Source organism: Coregonus clupeaformis, chromosome 10 (assembly GCF_020615455.1).
Source record: "Coregonus clupeaformis isolate EN_2021a chromosome 10, ASM2061545v1, whole genome shotgun sequence".
NCBI classification, from domain to species: domain Eukaryota; kingdom Metazoa; phylum Chordata; class Actinopteri; order Salmoniformes; family Salmonidae; genus Coregonus; species Coregonus clupeaformis.
Window position 1 is genome coordinate 54,156,793 of NC_059201.1, and position 23,013 is coordinate 54,179,805.

The window sequence follows — 23,013 nt, forward strand, 5'->3', positions numbered from 1 at the left end:
TCAGTGGGCAATCATACAAAATCAGCAGGGGATCAAATACTTTTTTCCCTCACTGTATGTACCGAAGGACAACAATTTAAGAACAATGCATAAGAGAGATTTTAATTTCATGTATTTTCTTCCACACTAAATCAAGCTTTTCTTTCTGAATTATCTCTCTCACTGCTCAGCTTCAAGTCTCAATGGTGAACAGTGCAATATTGTTGGTGGGCTCATTTTTTAATTACAATAGAGATTGTATTGATGTTTCCGACCACATGTCCTAAATCATTTATCAACTGGAAGACTGCTAACAAAGTATTTCTAAGAAACCCATCCGGTTTCAGGGACAAGAATCAGACGTTATCTAAAGTGAATATTGTAAATGGTGCTCTGTGGAGAGCCCACGTACAAATCATCCGAATGAGCTACTTGTCAGGGGGGCTGGAGGTAGTAAAGATATAGATCCACTTTCATTTGACGCTCTGTCGCTAGAATTAAAATGTACAGGCTAAATCTGAACATCGAACTTGTTTATAAAATGGAGAGGGAGCGAGGGAAACAGGAATCATTTCATAAACATTCAACTAGCCTGGATTTCAACAGCCGATGAGCTTGTACTTCTGATGATAGTATCTTGTGTAACCTAAAAGCATTCCAGGAAACATCATAATTTACTTTTATTCACATGTAGAGTTATTCAAATGAAAGAGCCACACCAAAAAACAACACAAAACAGCATGCTTTCTTTTGTCTTTTTATTTTATTTTGTCTGTTACTCCTGTCTTTGAAGTATTGCTACCAAACTGTAACTGCATGGAGAGTGCTACCACTTAACAGTGTGAAGGAAACCAGACGTTTTTCCATTGTACTTATCAGGTGTTGTGGTGAGAGCAGTACTGTCAGGGTGCAGTAAGTTTGCAGCCCCGTTCATTTCCCCTTCTTGCTCTCTATCTCTCCATCTCCCACTCTCTACCAGGGGTTCAGTTAATTGTGGGTTCTGCGCTGCTTCCGCCCTCCCCCTCAACCCCCTTGCAGCCAAAATAACTTCACTCAACTCAACTCGTGCTCTTCACCTTTCTCCTTCCTGTCAAGGTGCACAGAGCCCCCACCTCTCTCCTCCTCCTCCACCCACCCCCTCATCCCCCTTTCTTTCAATGTATTTTTATCGTTCTTAAATCTGGCGTTCTTGTTTTAATTTTTACCAGCAGCAGGAGGGCATGACCTTAGGGTTGGGTTGTGTTGCTAACTTCGCGCTTGCTTACAGGAGAAGTGACGCTTGAATGGTGGTGGTGTTGACCTTAACCTAGCAAAGACCTATTGTTGCCCTCACTAGAGACACTGCTATTACTACTGCAGTGTCAGCTATCAGTTGCCCAAGGTGTTGGTTGTGTTCACTTAGTAAGACAGTTGAACTAAGCTCATGAGGCATTTATAAGTTATATTCTTCAAGAATCAATGGCTATGCACTTAGTGGCTAGTTTATTAGGTACACCACAGAGAGTACGTTTACATGCACAGTAATCATTCGATATTAAACTGATTATGGCAGGTAGGCAGATTTTGCAATAGTCATGTAAACACCTTACTCTGCTTATCTTAATCGGCGTAAGGTCAAAATCAAAGTAAGCATACGCAGATTAAAACAGCTGGTTTTCTGAGCGATCTTTTGAATTATTAGGACACCTTAATCTGCGTTTCAGCAGTGTATTTGATCTGTGCATGTGCTAGCTCCAGCTGAGCAAGCCTCCCTCTTTAGCGCGAGTGAAGGGAGTTCAGAACAACGTCTTAAAAGTAGTTTTCACATACAAACTTTCAGTGGTGTACAATACTTAAGTAGAAATACTTTAAAGTACTCCTTAAGTAGTTTTTGGGGGTATCTGTACTTTACTATTTATATTTCTGACTATTTTTACTTTTACACCACTACATTCCTAAAGAAAATAATACTCCATACATTTTCCCTAACACCCAAAAGTGCTCCTTATATTTTGAATGCAGGAAAATGGTCCAATTCACGCACTTATCAAGAGAACATCCCTGGTCATCCCTACTGCCTCTAATCTGGCGGACTCACTAAACACAAATGCTTCATTTGTAAATGATGTCTGAAGCGGGTGATTTTGGACGGAGTCAGGTAAATCACAGAATAAATGTAGTAACCTCCACAATAAACAATAACACACAAAGACATGGGGGCAGAGGGAATACTTATACAGGTACTGATGAGGGGATATGAACCAGGTGTGTGTAATTAACAAGACAAAGCAAATGGAATGATGAGATGAGGAGCGGCATTGGCTAGAAGGCCGGTGACGACGAACGCCAAAGCCTGCCCGAACAAGGCAAGGAGAGGAGGCAGCTTCGGAGGAAGTCGTGACAGTGTTGGAGTGTGCCCATGGCTAGCCGTAAATAAATAAAAATAAAAATACAATTGTGCCATCTGGTTTACTTAATATAAGGAATTTGAAATGATTTATACTTTTACTTTTGATACTTAAGTATATTTTAGCAATGACATTTCCTTTTGATACTTAAGTATATTTAAAAACAAATACTTTTAGACTTTTACTCAAGTAGTATTTTATTGGGTGACTAACTTTTACTTGAGTCATTTTCTCTTAAGGTACAGTATCTTTACTTTTACGCAAGTATGACAATTGGGTACTTTTTCCACCACTGCAAACTTTATATGTCCGAACTCAAAATCAAATATGCTTCCCAAAAAAACATGGTCGCTGTGGTAGAACGTTTATTTTGATTGCCGATTTTCTGCATTTATCAGCGGTCCTGTGGGTGAAAACAGCTCGTTGATGAGAGGACGAAGGAGAATAGCAAGAATCGTGCAAGCTAACAGGCAGGCCACTAGCGAATAACGACGCAGTACAACAGTGGTGTGCAGAGCGGCATCTCGGAACGCACAACTCATCGGTCCTTGTCATGGATGGGCTATTGCAGCAGACGACCACACCGGGTTCTACTCCTATCAGCTAAAAACAAGAACAAGCGGCTCCAGTGGGCATGCGATCACCAACACTAGACAATTGAGGAGTGCAAAAACATTGCCTGGTCTGGCGAATCCCGGTTCCTGTTGCGTCATACTGATGGCAGAGTCAGGATTTGGCGTAAGCAGCATGAGTCCATGGCCCCATCCTGCCCGCTGTCAATCTATCGCTCTATCTATCTTGCTTACATTTTACATTTACATTTTAGTCATTTAGCAGACGCTCTTATCCAGAGCGACTTACAAATTGGTGCATTCACCCTATAGCCAGTGGGATAACCACTTTCCAATTTAATTTTTTTATTTATATTTTATTTAATTTTTTTGGGGGGGGTAGAAGGATTACTTTATCCTATCCCAGGTATTCCTTAAAGAGGTGGGGTTTCAAATGTCTCCGGAAGGTGGTGAGTGACTCCGCTGTCCTGGCGTCGTGAGGGAGCTTGTTCCACCATTGGGGTGCCAGAGCAGCGAACAGTTTTGACTGGGCTGAGCGGGAACTATGCTTCCGCAGAGGAAGGGAGCCAGCAGGCCAGAGGTGGATGAACGCAATGCCCTCGTTTGGGTGTAGGGACTGATCAGAGCCTGAAGGTACGGAGGTGCCGTTCCCCTCACTGCTCCATAGGCAAGCACCATGGTCTTGTAACGGATGCGAGCTTCAACTGGAAGCCAGTGGAGTGTGCGGAGGAGGGGGTGACGTGAGAGAACTTGGGAAGGTTGAACACCAGACGGGCTGCGGCATTCTGGATGAGTTGTAGGGGTTTAATGGCACAGGCAGGGAGCCCAGCCAACAGCGAGTTGCAGTAATCCAGACGGGAGATGACAAGTGCCTGGATTAGGACCTGTGCCGCTTCCTGTGTAAGGCAGGGTCGTACTCTCCGAATGTTGTAGAGCATGAACCTGCAGGATCGGGTCACCGCCTTGATGTTAGCGGAGGACGACAGGGTGTTGTCCAGGGTCACGCCAAGGCTCTTCGCACTCTGGGAGGAGGACACAACGGAGTTGTCAACCGTGATGGCGAGATCATGGAACGGGCAGTCCTTCCCCGGGAGGAAGAGCAGCTCCGTCTTGCCAGGGTTCAGCTTGAGGTGGTGATCCGTCATCCATACTGATATGTCTGCCAGACATGCAGAGATGCGATTCGCCACCTGGTTATCAGAAGGGGGAAAGGAGAAGATTAGTTGTGTATCGTCAGCGTAGCAATGATAGGAGAGGCCATGTGAGGATATGACAGAGCCAAGTGACTTGGTGTATAGGGAGAAAAGGAGAGGGCCTAGAACTGAGCCCTGGGGACACCAGTGGTGAGAGCACGTGGTGCGGAGACAGCTTCTCGCCACGCCACTTGGTAGGAGCGACTGGTCAGGTAGGACGCAATCCAGGAGTGAGCCGCGCCGGAGATGCCCAGCTCGGAGAGGGTGGAGAGGAGGATCTGATGGTTCACAGTATCAAAGGCAGCAGACAGGTCTAGAAGGACAAGAGCAGAGGAGAGAGAGTTAGCTTTAGCAGTGCGGAGAGCCTCCGTGACACAGAGAAGAGCAGTCTCAGTTGAATGACCAGTCCTGAAACCTGACTGGTTTGGATCAAGAAGGTCATTCTGAGAGAGATAGCAAGAGAGTTGGCTAAAGACGGCACGCTCAATAGTTTTGGAAAGAAAAGAAAGAAGGGATACTGGTCTGTAGTTGTTGACATCAGTGCGATCGAGTGTTGGTTTTTTGAGAAGGGGTGCAACTCTCGCTCTCTTGAAGACGGAAGGGACATAGCCAGCGGTCAAGGATGAGTTGATCAGCGAGGTGAGGTAGGGGAGAAGGTCACCGGAGATGGTCTGGAGAAGAGAGGAGGGGATGGGGTCAAGCGGGCAGGTTGTTGGGCGGCCTGCAGTCACTAGTCGCAAGATTTTATCTGGAGAGAGAGGGGAGAAAGAAGTCAAAGCATAGGGTAGGGCAGTGTGAGCAGGACCAGCAGTGTCATTAGACTTAACAAACGAGGATCGGATGTCGTCAACCTTCTTTTCAAAGTGGTTGACAAAGTCATCCACAGAGAGGGAGGAGGGGGGAGGATTCAGCAGTGAGGAGAATGTGGCAAAGAGCCTCCTAGGGTTAGAGGCAGATGCTTGGAATTTAGAGTGGTAGAAAGTGGCCTTAGCAGCAGAAACAGATGAAGAAAATGTAGAGAGGAGGGAGTGAAAAGATGCCAGGTCGGCAGGGAGTTTAGTTTTCTTCCATTTCCGCTCAGCTGCCCGGAGCTCTGTTCTGTGAGCTCGCAATGAGTCGTCAAGCCACGGAGCTGGAGGGGAGGACCGAGCCGGCCGGGAGGATAGGGGACACAGGGAGTCAAAGGATGCAGAAAGGGAGGAGAGGAGGGTTGAGGAGGCAGAATCAGGAGATTGGAGGGAGAAGGATTGAGCAGAGGGAAGAGATGATAGGATGGAAGAGGAGAGAGTAGTGGGAGAGAGAGAGCGAAGGTTGCGGCGGCGCGTTACCATCTGTGTAGGGGCAGAGTGAGTAGTGTTGGAGGAGAGCGAGAGAGAAAAGGATACAAAGTAGTGGTCGGAGACATGGAGGGGAGTTGCAGTGAGATTAGTAGAAGAGCAACATCTAGTAAAGATGAAGTCAAGCGTATTGCCTGCCTTGTGAGTAGGGGGGGACGGTGAGAGGGTGAGGTCAAAAGAGGAGAGGAGTGGAAAGAAGGAGGCAGAGAGAAATGAGTCAAATGTAGACGTAGGGATCTAATGTTTGTAATGCTTGTCATCTAATGTTAATTGTAGTATGTTCCATGAAAGCATTATATATTTTGATGACTCATTGTAGCTAGAAAGCTGTCCGAAGTAGCTAACTAACTAACCAAGCTAGCTAGCTAGCCAAAGTAGCTAGCTAGCCAGCTGAGGTAGTAAGCAAGGTAGCTACTTTACTTTTTCTATTCAGAATCTGTCAATTATGTTTACAAATCACATCTTCTTAGTTCCATTTTGGTCATGAAATGTAGCTAGCTAGTTAGCTGGCTATGTAGCTAGGCGTTCATCACATTTCATTGCATTTCAATCTTTCGTCTGACCATGGCCAACTATTAAATTACTTGGGGGAGCAAGGAACATATGACCAGGGGATGCCAAGAAGAAGCCTAGGCCTAATAACCTAATCTATGCCAAAGACAGGAGAACTTGCTACTGCCACATTGTACAACATAAATGTCACTCAGATGATAGGATGGGAAGACTGTAATGTTACTGCTACCACAGTAACTGTCTAAATGGTTGGACATACTAGGATGTTGAGTTGTGATGGTGGTTTAATTTTTTTATTTTTTTATTTAACCTTTATTTAACCAGGTAAGCCAGTTGAGAACAAGTTCTCATTTACAACTGCGACCTGGCCAAGATAAAGCAAAGCAGTGCGATAAAAACAACAACACAGGGTTACATATGGGGTAAAAAAACATAAAGTCAAAAAAATACAACAGAAAATATATATACAGTGTGTGCAAATGTAGCAAGTTATGGAGGTAAAGCAATAAATAGGCTATAGTGCAAAATAATTACAATTAGTATTAACACTGGAATGCTAGATGTGCAAGAGATTATGTGCAAATAGAGATACTGGGGTGCAAAAGAGCAAAATAAATAACAATATAGGGATGAGGTAGTTGGGTGGGCTAATTTCAGATGGGCTGTGTACAGGTGCAGTGATCGGTAAGGTGCTCTGACAACTGATGCTTAAAGTTAGTGAGGGAGATAAGTATCTTCAGCTTCAGAGATTTTTGCAAGGAGGTGTTGGCTTTGGGGATGACCAGTGAGATATACCTGCTGGAGCGCAGACTACGGGTGGGTGCTGCTATGGTGACCAATGAGTTAAGATAAGGCGGGGATTTGCCTAGCAATGATTTATAGATGGCCTGGAGCCAGTGGGTTTGACGACGAACATGTAGTGAGGACCAGCCAACAAGAGCGTACAGGTCACAGTGGTGGGTAGTGTATGGGGCTTTGGAGACAAAACGGATGGCACTGTGATAGACTACATCCAATTTGCTGAGTAGAGTGTTGGAGGCTATTTTGTAAATTTTGTAAATGATGATCCATTGTTATGTATCTAAATTATATACATTTGAATAAAAACTAAACCATTGATTTTCTTGTCTTCTTTATACAATGTTTTTAATGCAATACAGGCCCATATGGCTAGTAATGAAGTGAACACTTGTAATTTGCCAAATAGTGTTCATTGCAAAAGTATGAACATTTCTGGTATTAGCTTGAGTTCACATGTAATGTTATATCATATGTTACTATATTAATTTCATGTTTCAAATGCAGGTTGACGCTTGTGCTCTAGTTTAGCCAACATCTGTGTCAAACTATCTTTGGTTTACTAGCTAATGTGCGTGAGATGTTGTCAATTTTCATTACTGAACTAAGCATTTTCCTATGTCATGTTAGCTGTTTACTGCAGTGGATGTGAAGAGCTTGCTACTAGCGCTAATTTTAACATGACTATGCAAATCACCAGCTAAAAATATCAAAGTTTTGGGGGAAGATACAGTATGTTGAGATAAAATTATACTGTAGAAATACGTTTTTGTCACTGCTATCAATTCTGTCCAAACATTTACCTCTGTGACGTCAACGGTGAGTTCATGCAATTTTGCGCAGGCGCTCATTCAGAAAGCCCTGTCAGTCTAGCACGCCCGTAGAATGTGGTGCACTAGATAATGTGCGTTCAAGTGCAGGCATGCAATTACTCTCACTGCCACCGGCAGCGACATTGTGGCAAAAGTCCAAGGTTACAAATTGTACCTTTAATGGGGTTGAACAAGATGTATTCACAGTATGTCTCAAAGTATGTCAAATGAATGAGGTATCACAGGTATTGTGGAATAAGTCACAGTTATGGATGAGGGAGAAAAGAAACAGCAACACAGAATTCTTAAAGGGTAAGGTAAGCATTTTATAACTTTAAGTTAGATGGTTCTTTACCCAGAAAGTACAGTTGAAGTCGGAGGTTTACATACACTCAATTAGTATTTAGTAGCATTGCCTTTAAATTGTTTAACTTGGGTCAAACGTTTCAGGTAGCCTTCCACAAGCTTCCCACAATAAGTTGGGTGAATTTTGGCCCATTCCTCCTGACAGAGCTGGTGTAACTGAATCAGGTTTGTAGGCCTCCTTGCTCGCACACGCGTTTTCAGTTCTGCCCACAAATGTTCTATAGGATTGAGGTCAGGGCTTTGTGATGGCCACTCCAATACCTTGACTTTGTTGTCCTTAAGCCATTTTGCCACAACTTTGGAAGTACGCTTGGGGTCATTGTCCATTTGGAAGACCCATTTGCGACCAAGCTTTAACTTCCTGACTGATGTCTTGAGATTTTGCTTCAATATATCCACATAATCTTCCTTCCTCATGATGCCATCTATTTTGTGAAGTGCACCAGTCCCTCCTGCAACAAAGCACCCCCACAGCATGATGCTGCCACCCCCGTGCTTCACGGTTGTGATGGTGTTCTTCGGCTTGCAAGCCTACCCCCTTTTTCCTCCAAACATAACGATGGTCATTATGGCCAAACAGTTCTATTTTTGTTTCATCAGACCAGAGGACATTTCTCCAAAAAGTACGATCTTTGTCCCCATGTGCAGTTGCAAACTGTAGTCTGGCTTTTTTATGGCGGTTTTGGAGCACTGGCTTCTTCCTTGCTGAGCGGCCTTTCAGGTTATGTCGATATAGGACTCGTTTTACTGTGGATATAGATACTTTTGTACCTGTTTCCTCCAGCATCTTCACAAGGTCCTTTGCTGTTGTTCTGGGATTGATTTGCACTTTTCACACCAAAGTACGTTCATCTCTAGGAGACAGAACGCGTCTCCTTCCTGAGCGGTATGACGGCTGCGTGGTCCCATGGTGTATATACTTGCGTACTATTGTTTGTACAGATGAACGTGGTACCTTCAGGCGTTTGGAAATTGCTCCCAAGGATGAACCAGACTTGTGGAGGTCTACAATTTTTCTTCTGAGGTCTTGGCTGATTTCTTTTGATTTTCCCATGATGTCAAGCAAAGAGGCACTGAGTTTGAAGGTAGGCCTTGAAATACATCCACAGGTACACCTCCAATTGACTCAAATTATGTCAATTAGCCTATCAGAAGCTTCTAAAGCCATGACATCATTTTCTGGAATTTTCCAAGCTGTTTAATGGCACAGTCAACTTAGTGTATGTAAACTTTTGACCCACTGGAATTGTGATGAAATGAATTATAAGTGAAATAATCTGTCTGTAAACAATTGTAGGAAAAATTACTTGTGTCATGCACAAAGTAGATGTCCTAACCGACTTGCCAAAACGATAGTTTGTTAACACTAAATTTGTGGATTGGTTGAAAAACGAGTTTTAATGACTCCAACCTAAGTGTATGTACTGTTGGTTAAGGGCTGTAAGTAAGCATTTCACTGTAATGTCTGCACTTGTTGTATTCGGCGCATGTGACCAATAAAATTTGATTTGATTTGATTTGATTTGATTTGATTTGATGTAAACTTCCGACTTCAACTGTAGCTACTGTTGGCTGAAGTTATCTGAAGATTATAGTGGCAGTTTAAAGAAAACCAAACCATGGATTACAGTTTCTCCTGGGTCATAGACTACTTTCAGGGTGAGGAACCATTTAACATCAAGTTGTAAAATACTGAACTTCCTATTTAACGCCCATAGAACAGCACACTGTACTGACCACCACAGTGCTAGTTAGTTGAGTGGCCAACAATCCTTATCTAATGGTAGCAGAGACAGCACTGTTGTAGCCATGGGCACTACTTTTATGGTCCTCCACAGCATGTTTCTGTGTCCCAAATGGCACGCTCTTCCCTATTTCATGCACTACTTTTGACCAGGGCCTATAGAGGTCTGGTCTAAAGTTGTGCACTAAATAAGGAATTGGGTGCCATTTGGGACAGTGCATATGCCTCTGCCTCAACACAGTAAAACACAGCAGCTCAGTGTGCAACATACATGGCCATTGTTTCTCTGCTCTGGGTAGTGTTAAAATCACCACTGTCTGCTGGGAGTCTTACTACTGTTTTGGTGTTGTTGTTTTAGCTTCTCTAACTCTGACAGGTTAAAGGGCTCATTGTCTTCAACTGGGATGACAGGTTATTTTCAGGATTCCGTTTTTTTTCTCTCCTCTCGTTCTTTCATTTCCTGGTTGATTTGTAGAACTTCCATAGTCAATTATGTAGAGAGTGAGAGATGGAGTGTGTTCCAACTGCCATATTTTGGTGTGCCATATTAATATTGCATGAGCACTATTCTGTACAGAATATCTAAGGGACCGCCTATTAGAGCCAGCGGAGGAAGAATACGATACAGTGTATGTGTGTATGTCTGTGAGTGAGACCGAGAGTGTGTGAGTGTGTGTGCGTGCATGTGTGTTTGTTTCTGTGCACACTGGTGATCCTAGGAGGTCGTCGTTATAATTAATGTTATCCAGATTTATTTTGGTGTCATAATAAGAATGAGTCATTTTTGGTTGTTTTTGTTTCATATCGTTGTGTTTGTTTATCTCCATGGAGTTCAAATGGCACATCCATCTTTGTTTCCAGTGCAACTCTATGGTAATTAGCATAGAATGGAAAATGTCAACTAAACAAACAAAATCACATGCCAACCGATACTATCCGTAAATAAGTGAACAGAGTGATGTTTTTTTTCTCTCTACATTAGAATCGGCAGAACCAAACAATCTTGTTTAGGATCATGAAAATAATTACGCTCTACCATAAAAATGGTGATATGAAAGGATTTGTCACAGCGTCACTATATTTGCTGTTTGGATTAATATCAATGGTATACAGTATATACAGTTGCTGTCAACACTACCGTCCTTGTTAAAGACAATTCCTCAGAGTTTTCTTGGGGTTAAGACATGTCCTCCGACTTTCATTTGATATACTTTATCTGTATTTAAGTCATTTAGCAGACACTCTTATCCAGAGCGACTTACAGTTAGTGAGTGCATACATTATTTTTTGATACGAACCCACAACCCCGGCGTTGCAAACGCCATGCTCTACCAACTGCGCTACATCCCTGCCGGCCATTCCCTCCTGGGCCAATTATGCACCGCCCCATGGGTCTCCCGGTCGCGGCCGGCTACGACAGAGCCTGGATTCAAACCAGGATCTCTAGTGGCACAGCTAGCACTGCGATACAGTGCCTTTGACCACTGCGCCACTCGGGAGAACAATTTGATTACGATTGCATGGCTTAATGGACCAATTAAATAATCCCAATACCACAGTGCTTTAAAGAGATGGCAGAAGCTAGCAGAAGAGCCATACCAGTGTTCCCAGTCAATCCCCCCTAGTAGAGCCAGCAAAACGTTGAAATCCCAGCACAGTAGGCTACAGAGAGGCTGGTGTTTTGGGCCATGTGCCTGACAAGCGCTTCAATGACTTTACAGCACCAGCTGGAATTTTTTAAAGAAGTCTTTAAGCTCTATTCTCCTCAGTAATATCATCGCTCACGCCTCAAAGACTCTGGATTAAGGCCCACTTTCCGCCGCTGAAATGTAACAAACGTGTGAAAAACCATCACAGCCAAAACCATGCAGCCAGGAGAGAGGAAGAGAGATGGAGAGCGATAGACAGATGGAAAGAGAGAGATATAGAGAGAAGGTACATGGGGAGATGGATAGAAAGAGAGAGGGAAAGGGAGAGGGAAAGGGAGAGGAGAGATGGATAGAAAGAGAGAGGGAAAGGGAGAGGGAAAGGGAGAGGAGAGATGGATAGAAAGAGAGAGGGAAAGGGAGAGGGAAAGGGAGAGGAGAGATGGATAGAAAGAGAGAGGGAAAGGGAGATGAGAGAAAGGAAATTGGGTAAGCGAGAAAGAGGGAGAACGGGAGATAGAAAGACTGAGAGAGGGGATAGATAGGGAGAGATGGAGAGAGAGATGGATAGATAGATAGAGAGAGAAGAGCATGGATAGAGAAAGAGAGAGCTAGAGGGAGAGAGAGCTGAGAGGGGGCCAACACCTCCCCCTCTGCCAGATGTATTAATGTAGTCGGCTTTCTCTGAAATTCAAATGGCAAGAAAAGGAGAGAGAGAGAAAAAAGGAAAAGCAGCAAAGAGAGAGAAGGGGGGGGGCATACTGCTCCGAAAAGACCTGCCATCTATCTATTAGTGCTCTGTAAATATTACATGAGCCCCACATACATTCACTTGTTTGGCATTACTTCCACTGGATGGGTATATTATTTTAGAAACTGCCTTGTTTATAATGATACGTGACCTAGTTCCAGGCAGCTAGCTCTCTCTCTCTCTCTCTCTCTCTCTCTCTTCTCTCTCTCTCTCTCTCTCACTCCCTCTCTCTCTATCGGTGAGATCTGAAATGGCTGTCCCTGCTGAACAATTACAACGCAAAAGAAACCCAAATGGAGATGTTTGTAGAAAACAACATGTGTGTAATTAAGGCTTAATGAGTCCTTGTCAGGGTGGAATGTGCAATTAGATTGGTAATAGAACATTGGGCCTGATTGCCAGGCAGTGATAGCTGCTGGATGAGAAATCAGCAGCAGCGCAGTAGCTTAGAATGCTAAATTATGGGGCCTATTGATAAGAGAGGGAAGAGAGTGCAGTACTGTAGGATACATTGCCATGTAAGTGTGCTAGGTAAGACAAGAGTGCTATGTATGTGTTGAGAAAGGTTGTGTTGTACAGCATAAGGCTTTGAAATTATAATACAGTGTTGGTGCTTTTGAAAACTGGTGCAGATGTAGAGATTGTGGGACAGTTCCATTGTAGACCTTTCATTTGAAGTGCATTTTGATGATACACAGTGCACTAATGGTGAATTTATTTTGTAGGTGATTTGGGTATTTTTCATGTATCTAATTAGCATTTTGGGCGTTTACATGCCACATACTGTATCATATAATTATTCTTCAAGATTGAATATTAGATCTGTAACATAATAAGGTTGGGTGTTCATGTAGATTAAAACCATGTATTTTCTGTAGTTGATATATCACCTTAGATTAAAATTAAATGATCAGCCAACATCAAACAGATCATTCAAAAATAGAATTATGTAGATGTTGATCTCGTTGCAGTCCTCGACTTCCTCTTCAAGTGATTGATGCCTCAATCATCAAACACCATCTTTTTTATTTTGTTGGTCAAAGCCACTCATGCAAAAGAACAGGTATTTCGCTAACTTTTTCCCTTTTCCCTCCTTTCTCTCGCAATGACCCCTTAACGTTTTTCCACTTTTTCTGGAAATTGCGCATTGCCGTGTAGACGGAGCAGAACAGTGCACAAAATGCTGTTTGGCTATTTCATAACTATTCCCTTGAATAGAGAGAGCCTTTGTTGCCTTCCTTTGGGACTGCCCTTGATATTCTCCTATTGTGCCTTGCATGATATAATGCAAGCTGGTTTAATATATTTAATGGAATCCACAGACTTGGGCTGTATTCCAAATGGCACCTTATTCCCTATTTGGTGCACTACTTTTGACCATGGCCTATATAGGGTATATGGTGCCATTTAGGATGCAGACTTGGTTTCGTGGCCTTGATATCAAGACACCAGTCCACCACAGTTCAGCCATAAGCACACCTACTGCTTTAATAAATGAAACACTCGATATACCTCAAAAAGCAGATTGCTATGCGCCTGATTGAAGTACGAGTGAAGGTTTTGTTTCGGACGCACGTTCGGTGTCAATGTTTTGAGACACATTTCGACTGTCTGATCAATCTATTTCCACACAAATTAAATGTTTATGGTAAATCTGTTTCAATTGTGTTTCCATTCCACCTGGTTTATGAGTCCATGTTTTCGGAGAGTAGGTGGAGTTCAAGGTTGATGATGTGTTATTAGCTTTGTTTTCATTGTGTCCAATTGAGCACAGTGGTGCGATTGTGCTCAGCCATCTGTAACTCGACACCTACACAGGGTCAGAGGTGAGATATCCGTGCATTTTGCTTGAAAGCCATTCGTTTCAACCCCAGCCTCATGTGTAATCTAGTAGACCACCAAACCTATTCAATCGCACCCATTCACAAGGACCACGGTAACTGCATTCCACAATTAGTCATCATCCAGGCTTTCGAAACGTTCAAATTTTCGACATAAAGGGGCCTATTTTCTTATTCTTTCTTGTGTAAAAAAAAAAGAAGAAAGAAATCGCTCACATTATGAGCCGAGCCAGTCGAGATGTAATTTGAGGAATGACCGGCCTCTCGAAAACCCTCCATGTGACTGACAAGACAGTAAAAAGGAGCATTAAACCTAGATTAATATTATATCACAACACTGATAGTAGCAATTAAGCTCATCAAAAGAAAGAGAATGAGCATCTCCCGGGATCCATTCGACCGGTTAAACACAGGCCCCTGCCGCTATTTCTTCATTTCTCTCCCGTTTCTCGGTGCTTTACATGCTCTCACACGATTTGTGTTGATGTCTCTCTCTCTCTCTCTTTCTCTCTCTCTCTCTCTCTCTCTCTCTCTCTCTCTCTCTCTCTCTCTCTCTCTCTCTCTCTCTCTCTCTCTCTCTGCTCTCGCTCTCTCTCTCTCTCTCTCTCTCTCTCTCTCTCTCTCTCTCTCTCTCTCTCTCTCTCTCTCTCTCTCTCTCTCTCTCTCTCTCTCTCTCTCTCTCTCTCTCTCTCTCTCTCTCTCTCTCTCTCTCTCTCTCTCTCTCTCTCTCTCTCTCTCTCTCTCTCTCTCTCTCTCTCTCTCTCTCTCTCTCCCATTTGGCCACATTTGAATGTTTATTATCGGAGGGTTTTCTGCTGTTCCGATTCATTTCTTACCCCTTCAGTCAATAAAAAAACAATTATGTTCCTCCTCAGCGGAGTTGCGCGGCTCCGCGTCTTAGTTTGGCGTAATGAAGACCATGCTTCATCGCCAGAATGAATGGGATCGTAGGGTGGAACAGACCTGGATTCAAACACTATTTGAAATAAAATAAAAAAATACTTTTAGTGATTGCTTTAGCTTGCCTTGAATGCCAGCTGGGCAGGGCTGCACTGTTATGAGTGTTCTATTGGTGTCATTGCGCTAGGCAAGCTAATCAAGCCCAGCTAAATGAATTCAGATAGTATTTGAACCCAGGTCTGGGGTGGAAGGGGTGTGGCAGTTCAGGTCTGTTATGGAAAAAAATATGACAGTTGAATTTGTTATCTTTATTGGGCGTTGTCTTTGCATGTGGTGTTGAATAGGACACACGGTTCACACAGATTTGTAAATACAGTACACACACACACACACACACACACACACACACACACACACACACACACACGCACACACATATATATAGAAGAGCAAACAGCATATACAGGAGTGCAAACATAGAACACACACACACACACAGCAGAGCAGATTAAACATACTGCAGAGGGAACACACACAGTCAACTGATCCATATCTACTTCATTGAAAACAGACCATCCCCTCAGTCCTTCAGTGCTATCTGGCAGCCTCTGAATGCTCTAATGACCAGCGTCCTGACACAGGTATTTTGACTGGTGCCTGTTCCCATTTGCACTTTGACTGACAGGCGATTAGTCACGGCCCTGTGGAAAACCATGGAGTCACCTTTTAGCCCCACGAAAGAGTCTGTCTAAAATTAAAACATATGTGGCTGCCGCAGCTACATGTATGCACTGTATGATTGTGTAGTAGTGTGTACATCACATGGTTGGCAGCCATCTTGTTGAGCCTTTTTGTATTGGCTGTTGTGTTATCCATGTATGCCATTTTGATGTACTACTATAGATTGGAATACTCATTTGTGGCTGGGAGCTGTGTGATAGGTTGCGTTCAACTGTTGTTCCATAACCTCAGTGCTAGTGCACACTTCAAACTGACAGTGGCTTAGGTTTACACAAACAGCTGCCTATTTATAGCTACTCTCTCTATGTGCTTTTTACCTCAGCAAACTGGAGTGGTTGGTGTCAAATGTGTATCAGTTGTTTGAACAAGCTCTCCCTCTTTCCTCACCATCACTTCTCTGGGTTTTAACCGAGCTTTGTGTTATTTCTCACTCACTCAATCTCTTTCTCCCCCCCTTAGAAACTATAGTTTTAAAGTCAAATAGAATAACCTTAATTATATTGTGTTACTTTATTCTATTCCATTACATTGGTTACACGTGGGTAACATTTTACTTTAAAGGAAAGTTTACCCAAATTACAAAATGAAATATTGGTTTCCTTACCCTGTAAGCAGTCTATGGACAAGGTTTGACAGCAAGCCATGCTTTGGTTAAATTTCCCTGGCACTGTTTCGACATTCTAACATTTTAGCATTTGTGGCGTGAATCCCATTCAAGTCATGGGACCGATATATATATATATATATATCGGTCCCATGACTTGAATGGGATTCATGCCACAAATGCTAAAATGTTAGAATGTGGAAACAGTGCCATATATATATATATATAATAAAAAATCCCTTTAAAGCATCCAGGTATAATGCCTTATGATGCGGCTATAATGCATTGTAAGACTTGTCATGATATAAATATATGATATATATACAGTGCATTCGGAAAGTATTCAGACCCCTTCACTTTTTCCACATTTTGTTACGTTACAGCCTTATTCTAAAATTGATTAAATAGTTTTTTTTCCCTCATCAATCTACACACAATACCCCATAATGACTAAGCAAAAACAGGTTTTTGTAAATTTTTTCAAATGTATTACAAATTAAAAACTAAATTATCACATTTACATACAGTACCAGTCAAACGTTTGGACACACCTACTCATTCAAGTTTAAAAAAAACTATTTTCTACATTGTAGAATAATAGTGAAGACATCAAAACTATGAAATAACACATATGGAATCATGTAGTAACCAAAAAAGTGTTAAACAAATCAAAATATATTTTATATTTGAGATTCTTCTAAGTAGCCACCCTTTGCCTTGATGACAGCTTTGCACACTCTTGGCATTCTCTCAACCAGCTTCAAGAGGAATGCTTTTCCAACAGTCTTGAAGGAGTTCCCACATATGCTGAGCACTTGTTGGCTGCTTTTCCTTCACTCTGCGGTCCAACTCATCCCAAACCATCTAAATTGGGTGGAGGTCGGGTGATTGTGAAAGCCAGGTCATCTGATGCAGCACTCCATCACTCTCCTTCTTGGTCAAATAGCCCTTTCACAGCCTGGAGGTGTGTTGAGTCATTGTCCTGTTGAAAAACAAATGATAGTCCCACTAAGCGCAAACCAGATGGGATGGCGTATCGCTGCAGAATACTGTGGTAGCCATGCTGGTTAAGTGTGCCTTGAATTCTAAATAAATCACTGACAGTGTCACTAGCAAAGCACCCCCACACCATCACAACTTTTCCTCCATGCTTTACGGTGGGAACCACACATGTGGAGATCATCCGTTCACCTACTCTGCGTCTCACAAAGACACAGCGGTTGGAACCAAAAATCTCAAATTTGGACTCATCAGACCAAACGACAGATTTCCACTGGTCTAATATCCATTGCTCGTGTTTCTTGGCCCAAGCAAGTCTCTTCTTCTTATTGGTGTCCTTTAGTAGTGGTTTCTTTGCAGCAATTCGACCATGAAGGCAATATTCACGCAGTCTCTGTCACTGTTGATGTGGGTGCGTTGAGAGGAGTCAGACGCAGGACGCATAAGCTAAGTCAAACAAGACTTTACTAAATGTACAACCAGTACAAAATAAAGTACCTCTAACGAGGAGGCAAAACGACAACGCCACACAGTGCGTTACAATAACAATCCCAGAGTACTGCACAGGATACCACCAACAGACAGGAAATAAAATAACACACAACTAACGAAAACAACCACAGGAAACTTATAAGGCACATAATCAAGACCAAACGGACACAGGTGTAACAGACAGACCAAACCAAACGAACATCGAAACATTCAACGGTGGCAGCTAGTACTCCGGGGACGACGAACGCCGAAGCCTGCCCGAACAAGGAGGAGGAGCAGCCTCGGCAGATTCCGTGACAGTCTCCTCTGAACAGTTGATGTTGAGATGTGTCTGTTACTTGAACTCTGTGAAGCATTTATTTGGGCTGCAATCTGAGGTGCAGTTAACTCTAATGAACTTATCCTCTGCAGCAGAGGTAACACTGGGTCTTCCTTTCCTGTGGCGGTCCTCATGAAGAGCCAGTTTCATCATAGCGCTTGATGGTTTTTGCGACTGCACTTGAAGAAACTTTCAAAGTTCTTGAAAGGTTCCGTATTGACTGACCTTCATGTCTTAAAGTAATGATGGACTGTCATTTCTCTTTGCTTATTTGAGCTGTTAATATGGACTTGGTCTTTTACCAAATAGGGCTATCTTCTGTATACCACCCCTACCTTGTCACAACACAACTGATTGGCTCAAACGCATTAAGAAGGAAAGAAATTCCACAATTTAACTTTTAAGAAGGCATACCTGTTAATTGAAATGCATTCAAGATGACTACCTCATGAAGCTGGTTGAGAGAATGCCAAGAGTGTGCAAAGCTGTCATCAAGGCAAAGGGTGGCTACTTTGAAGAATCTGAAATATAAAATATATTTTGATTTGTTTAACACTTGTTTGGTTACTACATGATTCCATATGTGTTATTTCATAGTTTTGATGTCTTCACTATTATTATACAATGTAGAAAATAGTAAAAAAAAAAAAAGAAAAACCCTGGAATGAGCAGGTGTGTCCAAACCTTTGACTGGTACTGTAAGTATTCAGACCCTTTACTCAGTACTTTGTTGAAGCACCTTTGGCAGCGATTACAGCCTCGAGTCTTCTTGGGTATGACGCTACAAGCTAGGCACACCTGTATTTGGGGAGTTTCTCCCATTCTTCTCTGCAGATCTTCTCAGGCTCTGTCAGGTTGGATGGGGAGCGACGCTGCACAGCTATTTTCAGGTCTCGCCAGAGATGTTAGATTGGGTTCAAGTCCTGGCTCTGGCTGGGCCACTCAAGGACATTCAGTCTTGTCCCGAAGCCACTCCTGCGTTGTTTTGGCTGTGTGCTTAGGGTTGTTGTCCTGTCATGTGCCTTTTACTGAGGAGTGACTTCCGTCTGCCCACTCTACCATCAAGGCCTGATTGGTGGAGTGCTGAGAGATTGTTGTCCTTCTGGAAGGTTCTCCCATCTCCACAGAGGAACTCTGCAGCTCTGTCAGAGTTACCATCGGGCTCTTGGTCACCTCCCTGACCAAGGCCCTTCTCCCCAGATTGCTCAGTTTGGCCGGGTGGCTAGCTCTAGGAAGAGTCTTGGTGGTTCCAAACTTCTTCCATTTAAGAATGATGGAGGCCACTGTGTTCTTGGGGACCTTCAATGCTGCAGAAATGTTTTGGTACCCTTCCTGTGCCTCGACACAATACTGTCTCTGAGCTCTACGGACAATTCCTTTGGCCTCATGGCTTTTGCTCTGACATGCACTGTCAACTTTGGGACCTTATATAGACAGGTGTGTGCCTTTCCAATCAATTTAATTTACCACAGGTGGACTCCAATCAAGTTGTAGAAACATCTCAAGGATGATCAACGGAAACAGGATGCACCTGAGCTCCATTTCGAGTCTCATAGCAAAGGGTCTGAATACTTATGCAAATAAGGTATTTAGTAAATTAGCAAACATTTCAAAAAACCTGTTTCCGCTTTGTCATTATGGGGTATTGTGTGTACTTTAACTTTAATCAATTTTAGAATAAGGCTGTAACGTAACAAAATGTGGAAAAAGGGAAGGGGTCTGAATACTTTCCGAATGCACTGTATATAAATATCACAAACAATCTCCAGCTGCTCTGAGAGGACCCACATCATGTGTGAAAACACCAATAACTGCTCATTGCTACCATTCCTCTCCATTCATTTCCTGATTGACTCAGAAGCACTCATGGCCTTTTCTCCTTCCTTACCGATGTAATTGAAGAAATTGATTTAATTTGCAGTGTGTAACCATCATCCAATGATTGTGGCCCACAAACGAATGGTGCCCTCAAGGAGAACTCATTATGCTGAAAGCATCGAGTCTATCTAACGGATGAATATGAGAGTGATGAGAAGTAGGTGACAAATTATATAATGCTAGTTATTGCCGTCATCTAGCCTCGTACGGTAGCAATGGTGGGTATGACAGTGGATGTGCTTCTGGTTTGGAGCATGTCAAATGGAACGACATTGGAATATGTGTACTGTAAAGCCCATTGCACATATTTCCCACCCCTACTGTCAGTATATTGGTTTATATTAGTAAAGAATGGTTTGTTACATCTCTCCACTTTGGCATACATTCTACAGGTTCAAAGGCTTAGCTTTGACTAATATCCTAATGGACTGGTTTTTCAGCATCTACATTACACAGTAGCTTCCATTGTTTAGCCTATATCTCTTGGCAGTTTGAAAATAGTGTAGACCTACACTACAGTACTGCTCCACCAGAATGTAATGACCTTACTGTACAGCTGCATTAGCTCTACAGGCCCTTTTGGCTGACTTCTCCTCGTGTGTTTTGCTTTCTCATAAAAGCAGAGTGCCAACTAGTGGCAGACAGAACAGAGAGGCCTCTGGGAAGTGTAAAGCATTCCAAGCCGCGACCTCTGGCTGTGACCTGAGTGTTAATCACCGCTACAGCGAGAGCGGCCACCATCGGTCTCCGCCAACCCCCTTTGCCCCTCTCACGCCCCCCCCCCACCTACCGCACTAAACACCCACCATCCCCCTTTGCTCAGGGGCAAGCTCCTGTTCGCCCACCCGGCCTTGGCCCGATAGATGGTTGCCCTGCTTGTCTAACAGCTTCTCTCTGGCGGTCTTTTTTTTCTCTGACGGAGTGTGAAAGTGCTAAAGGGCCGTTGAGCTAAAGGGCCTCTTGACCTCCGTAGGGCCCTGACTGGCATTTTGTGTTGTGTTGTGTTTGTGCTGGTGTGATTACCTCTCCGGCGTCCTCGTCAACACCTCGTGTGAGACAAATGGGAGCCCAAGTCACAGCCGAGACACACACTGACTGAGGCGCACACACACACACACACATACACACACAGACACAAGTACGCACGCACACACACACTCACACTGGGGCTGCTGCGGGCAAGTGGAGCAGTGTGAGTTTCACTAGTCTGACTGGTCTAATTATATGGGGCTCTAATGAACTGTAATTACTGACATCCACGAGAGCCACTGAGCCAGTGTGGTTTAAAGGCGACTACTATGGAGTAATTGGACTCGTTCAAACGGTTTCTGTGCCCTGACTGATTTTATATGCACTGACTGATTTTTTTATCCCACTCTGTTTCTCTGTTTCCCCTTACAGTTTGATGGTGACAACATGTACATGAATGAAAATAACCAGGAGTTTCTCTCCCCAAATCAGGTGAGTTGGGCATTTTTTTTTTTTTTTTATGAAACACCTGCTTCCTTTTTTATATGTCTGGACTAGAACATGACCAGTCATGCCTCGGATTTGATAAGGTCTGAAAATAAAGCTACTATTCTACATTCAGAGGTATTAAAACCACAGCCTCAAGGTATTGCTGGTTTTCTGATCCATACCTGGTAGTTAATTAATTGATTGTCATTAAATGGACAGAGATTCATTTACATTTTAGTCATTTAGCAGACGCTCTTATCCAGAGCAACTTACAGTTAGTGAGTGCATACATTATTTATTTTTCATACTGGCCCCCCGTGGGAATCGAACCCACAACCCTGGCGTTGCAAACGCCATGCTCTACCAACTGAGCTACATCCCTGCCGGCCATTCCCTCCCCTACCCTGGGCCAATTGTGCGCCGCCCCATGGGTCTCCCGGTCGCGGCCGGCTACGACAGAGCCTGGATTCGAACCAGGATCTCTAGTGGCACAGCTAGCACTGCGATGCAGTGCCTTAGAGCACTGCGCCACTCGGGAATAAAATGATTCCACTCACATTGGGTAATATTTAGACTTGAAATCATCACGCTTAACTCATATTTTCACATTGTCCCCCTATTAACATAAATTAATGATTTACAGTGCTATGAAAAAGTATTTGACACCTTTCTAATTTTCTCTACTTTTGCATATTTGTGATACTGAATATTATCAGATCTTCAACCAAAACCTAATATTAGATAAAGGGAACATAAGTGAACAAATAACACAACAATTACATATTTATTTCATTTATTTCATAAACAAAGTTATGCAACACCCAATTCCCCTGTGTGAAAAAGTAATTGCCCCCTTACACTCAATAACTGGTTGTGCCACCTTTAGCTGCAATGACTCCAACCAAATGCTTCCTGTAGTTGTTGATCAGTCTCTCACGTCACTGTGGAGGAATTTTGGCCCACTCTTCCATGCAGAACTGCTTTAACTCAGTGACGTGTGGGTTTTCAAGCATGAACTGCTCGTTTCAAGTCCTGCCACAACATCTCAATTGGGATTAGGTCTGGACTTTGACTAGGCCATTCCAAAACTTCCAATTTGTTGCTTTTTAGCAATTTTCATGTAGACTTGATTGTGTGTTTTGGATCATTGTCTTGCTGCATGACCCAGCTGCGCTTCAGCTTCAGCTCACAGACGGATGGTCTGACATTCTCCTGTAGAATTCTCTGATACAGAGCAGAATTCATGGTTCCTTCTATTAAGGCAAGTCGTCCAGGTCCTGAGGCAGCAAACATCCCCAAACCATCACACCACCACCACCATGCTTGACCTTTGGTATGATGTTCTTACTGTGGAATGCAGTGGAATGCAGTGTTTGGTTTTCGCCAGGCATAATGGGACCCATCTCGTCCAAAAAGTTGACTCAAGTTTGCCAAAAAGCACCTGGATGATCATCATGACTCTTGGAAGAACGTTCTATGGACAGATGATTCAAAAGTATAACTTTTTGGATGACATGGTTCCAGTAATGCCTGGCGAAAACCAAACTCTGCATTCCACAGTAAGAACATCATACCAAAGGTCAAGCATGGTGGTGGTGGTGTGATGGTTTGGGGATGCTTTACTGCCTCAGGACCTGGACGACTTGCCTTAATAGAAGGAACCATGAATTCTGCTCTGTATCA

At 43.2% G+C, this 23,013-nt stretch overlaps 1 protein-coding gene across 4 annotated transcripts in view; it reads left to right on the plus strand.

Annotated features, from left to right (window-relative positions):
- LOC121575570 (thymocyte selection-associated high mobility group box protein TOX-like) overlaps positions 1-23,013 on the plus strand; it is a 160,928-nt gene that overhangs the window by 66,025 nt on the left and 71,890 nt on the right. For all 4 annotated transcript variants that reach the window (XM_045223084.1, XM_041888747.2, XM_045223085.1 and 1 more), the window contains exon 3: positions 21,274-21,333. In XM_045223084.1, coding sequence (XP_045079019.1) covers positions 21,274-21,333 — 60 coding nt within the window. The remainder of the gene's footprint in view (positions 1-21,273; positions 21,334-23,013) is intronic.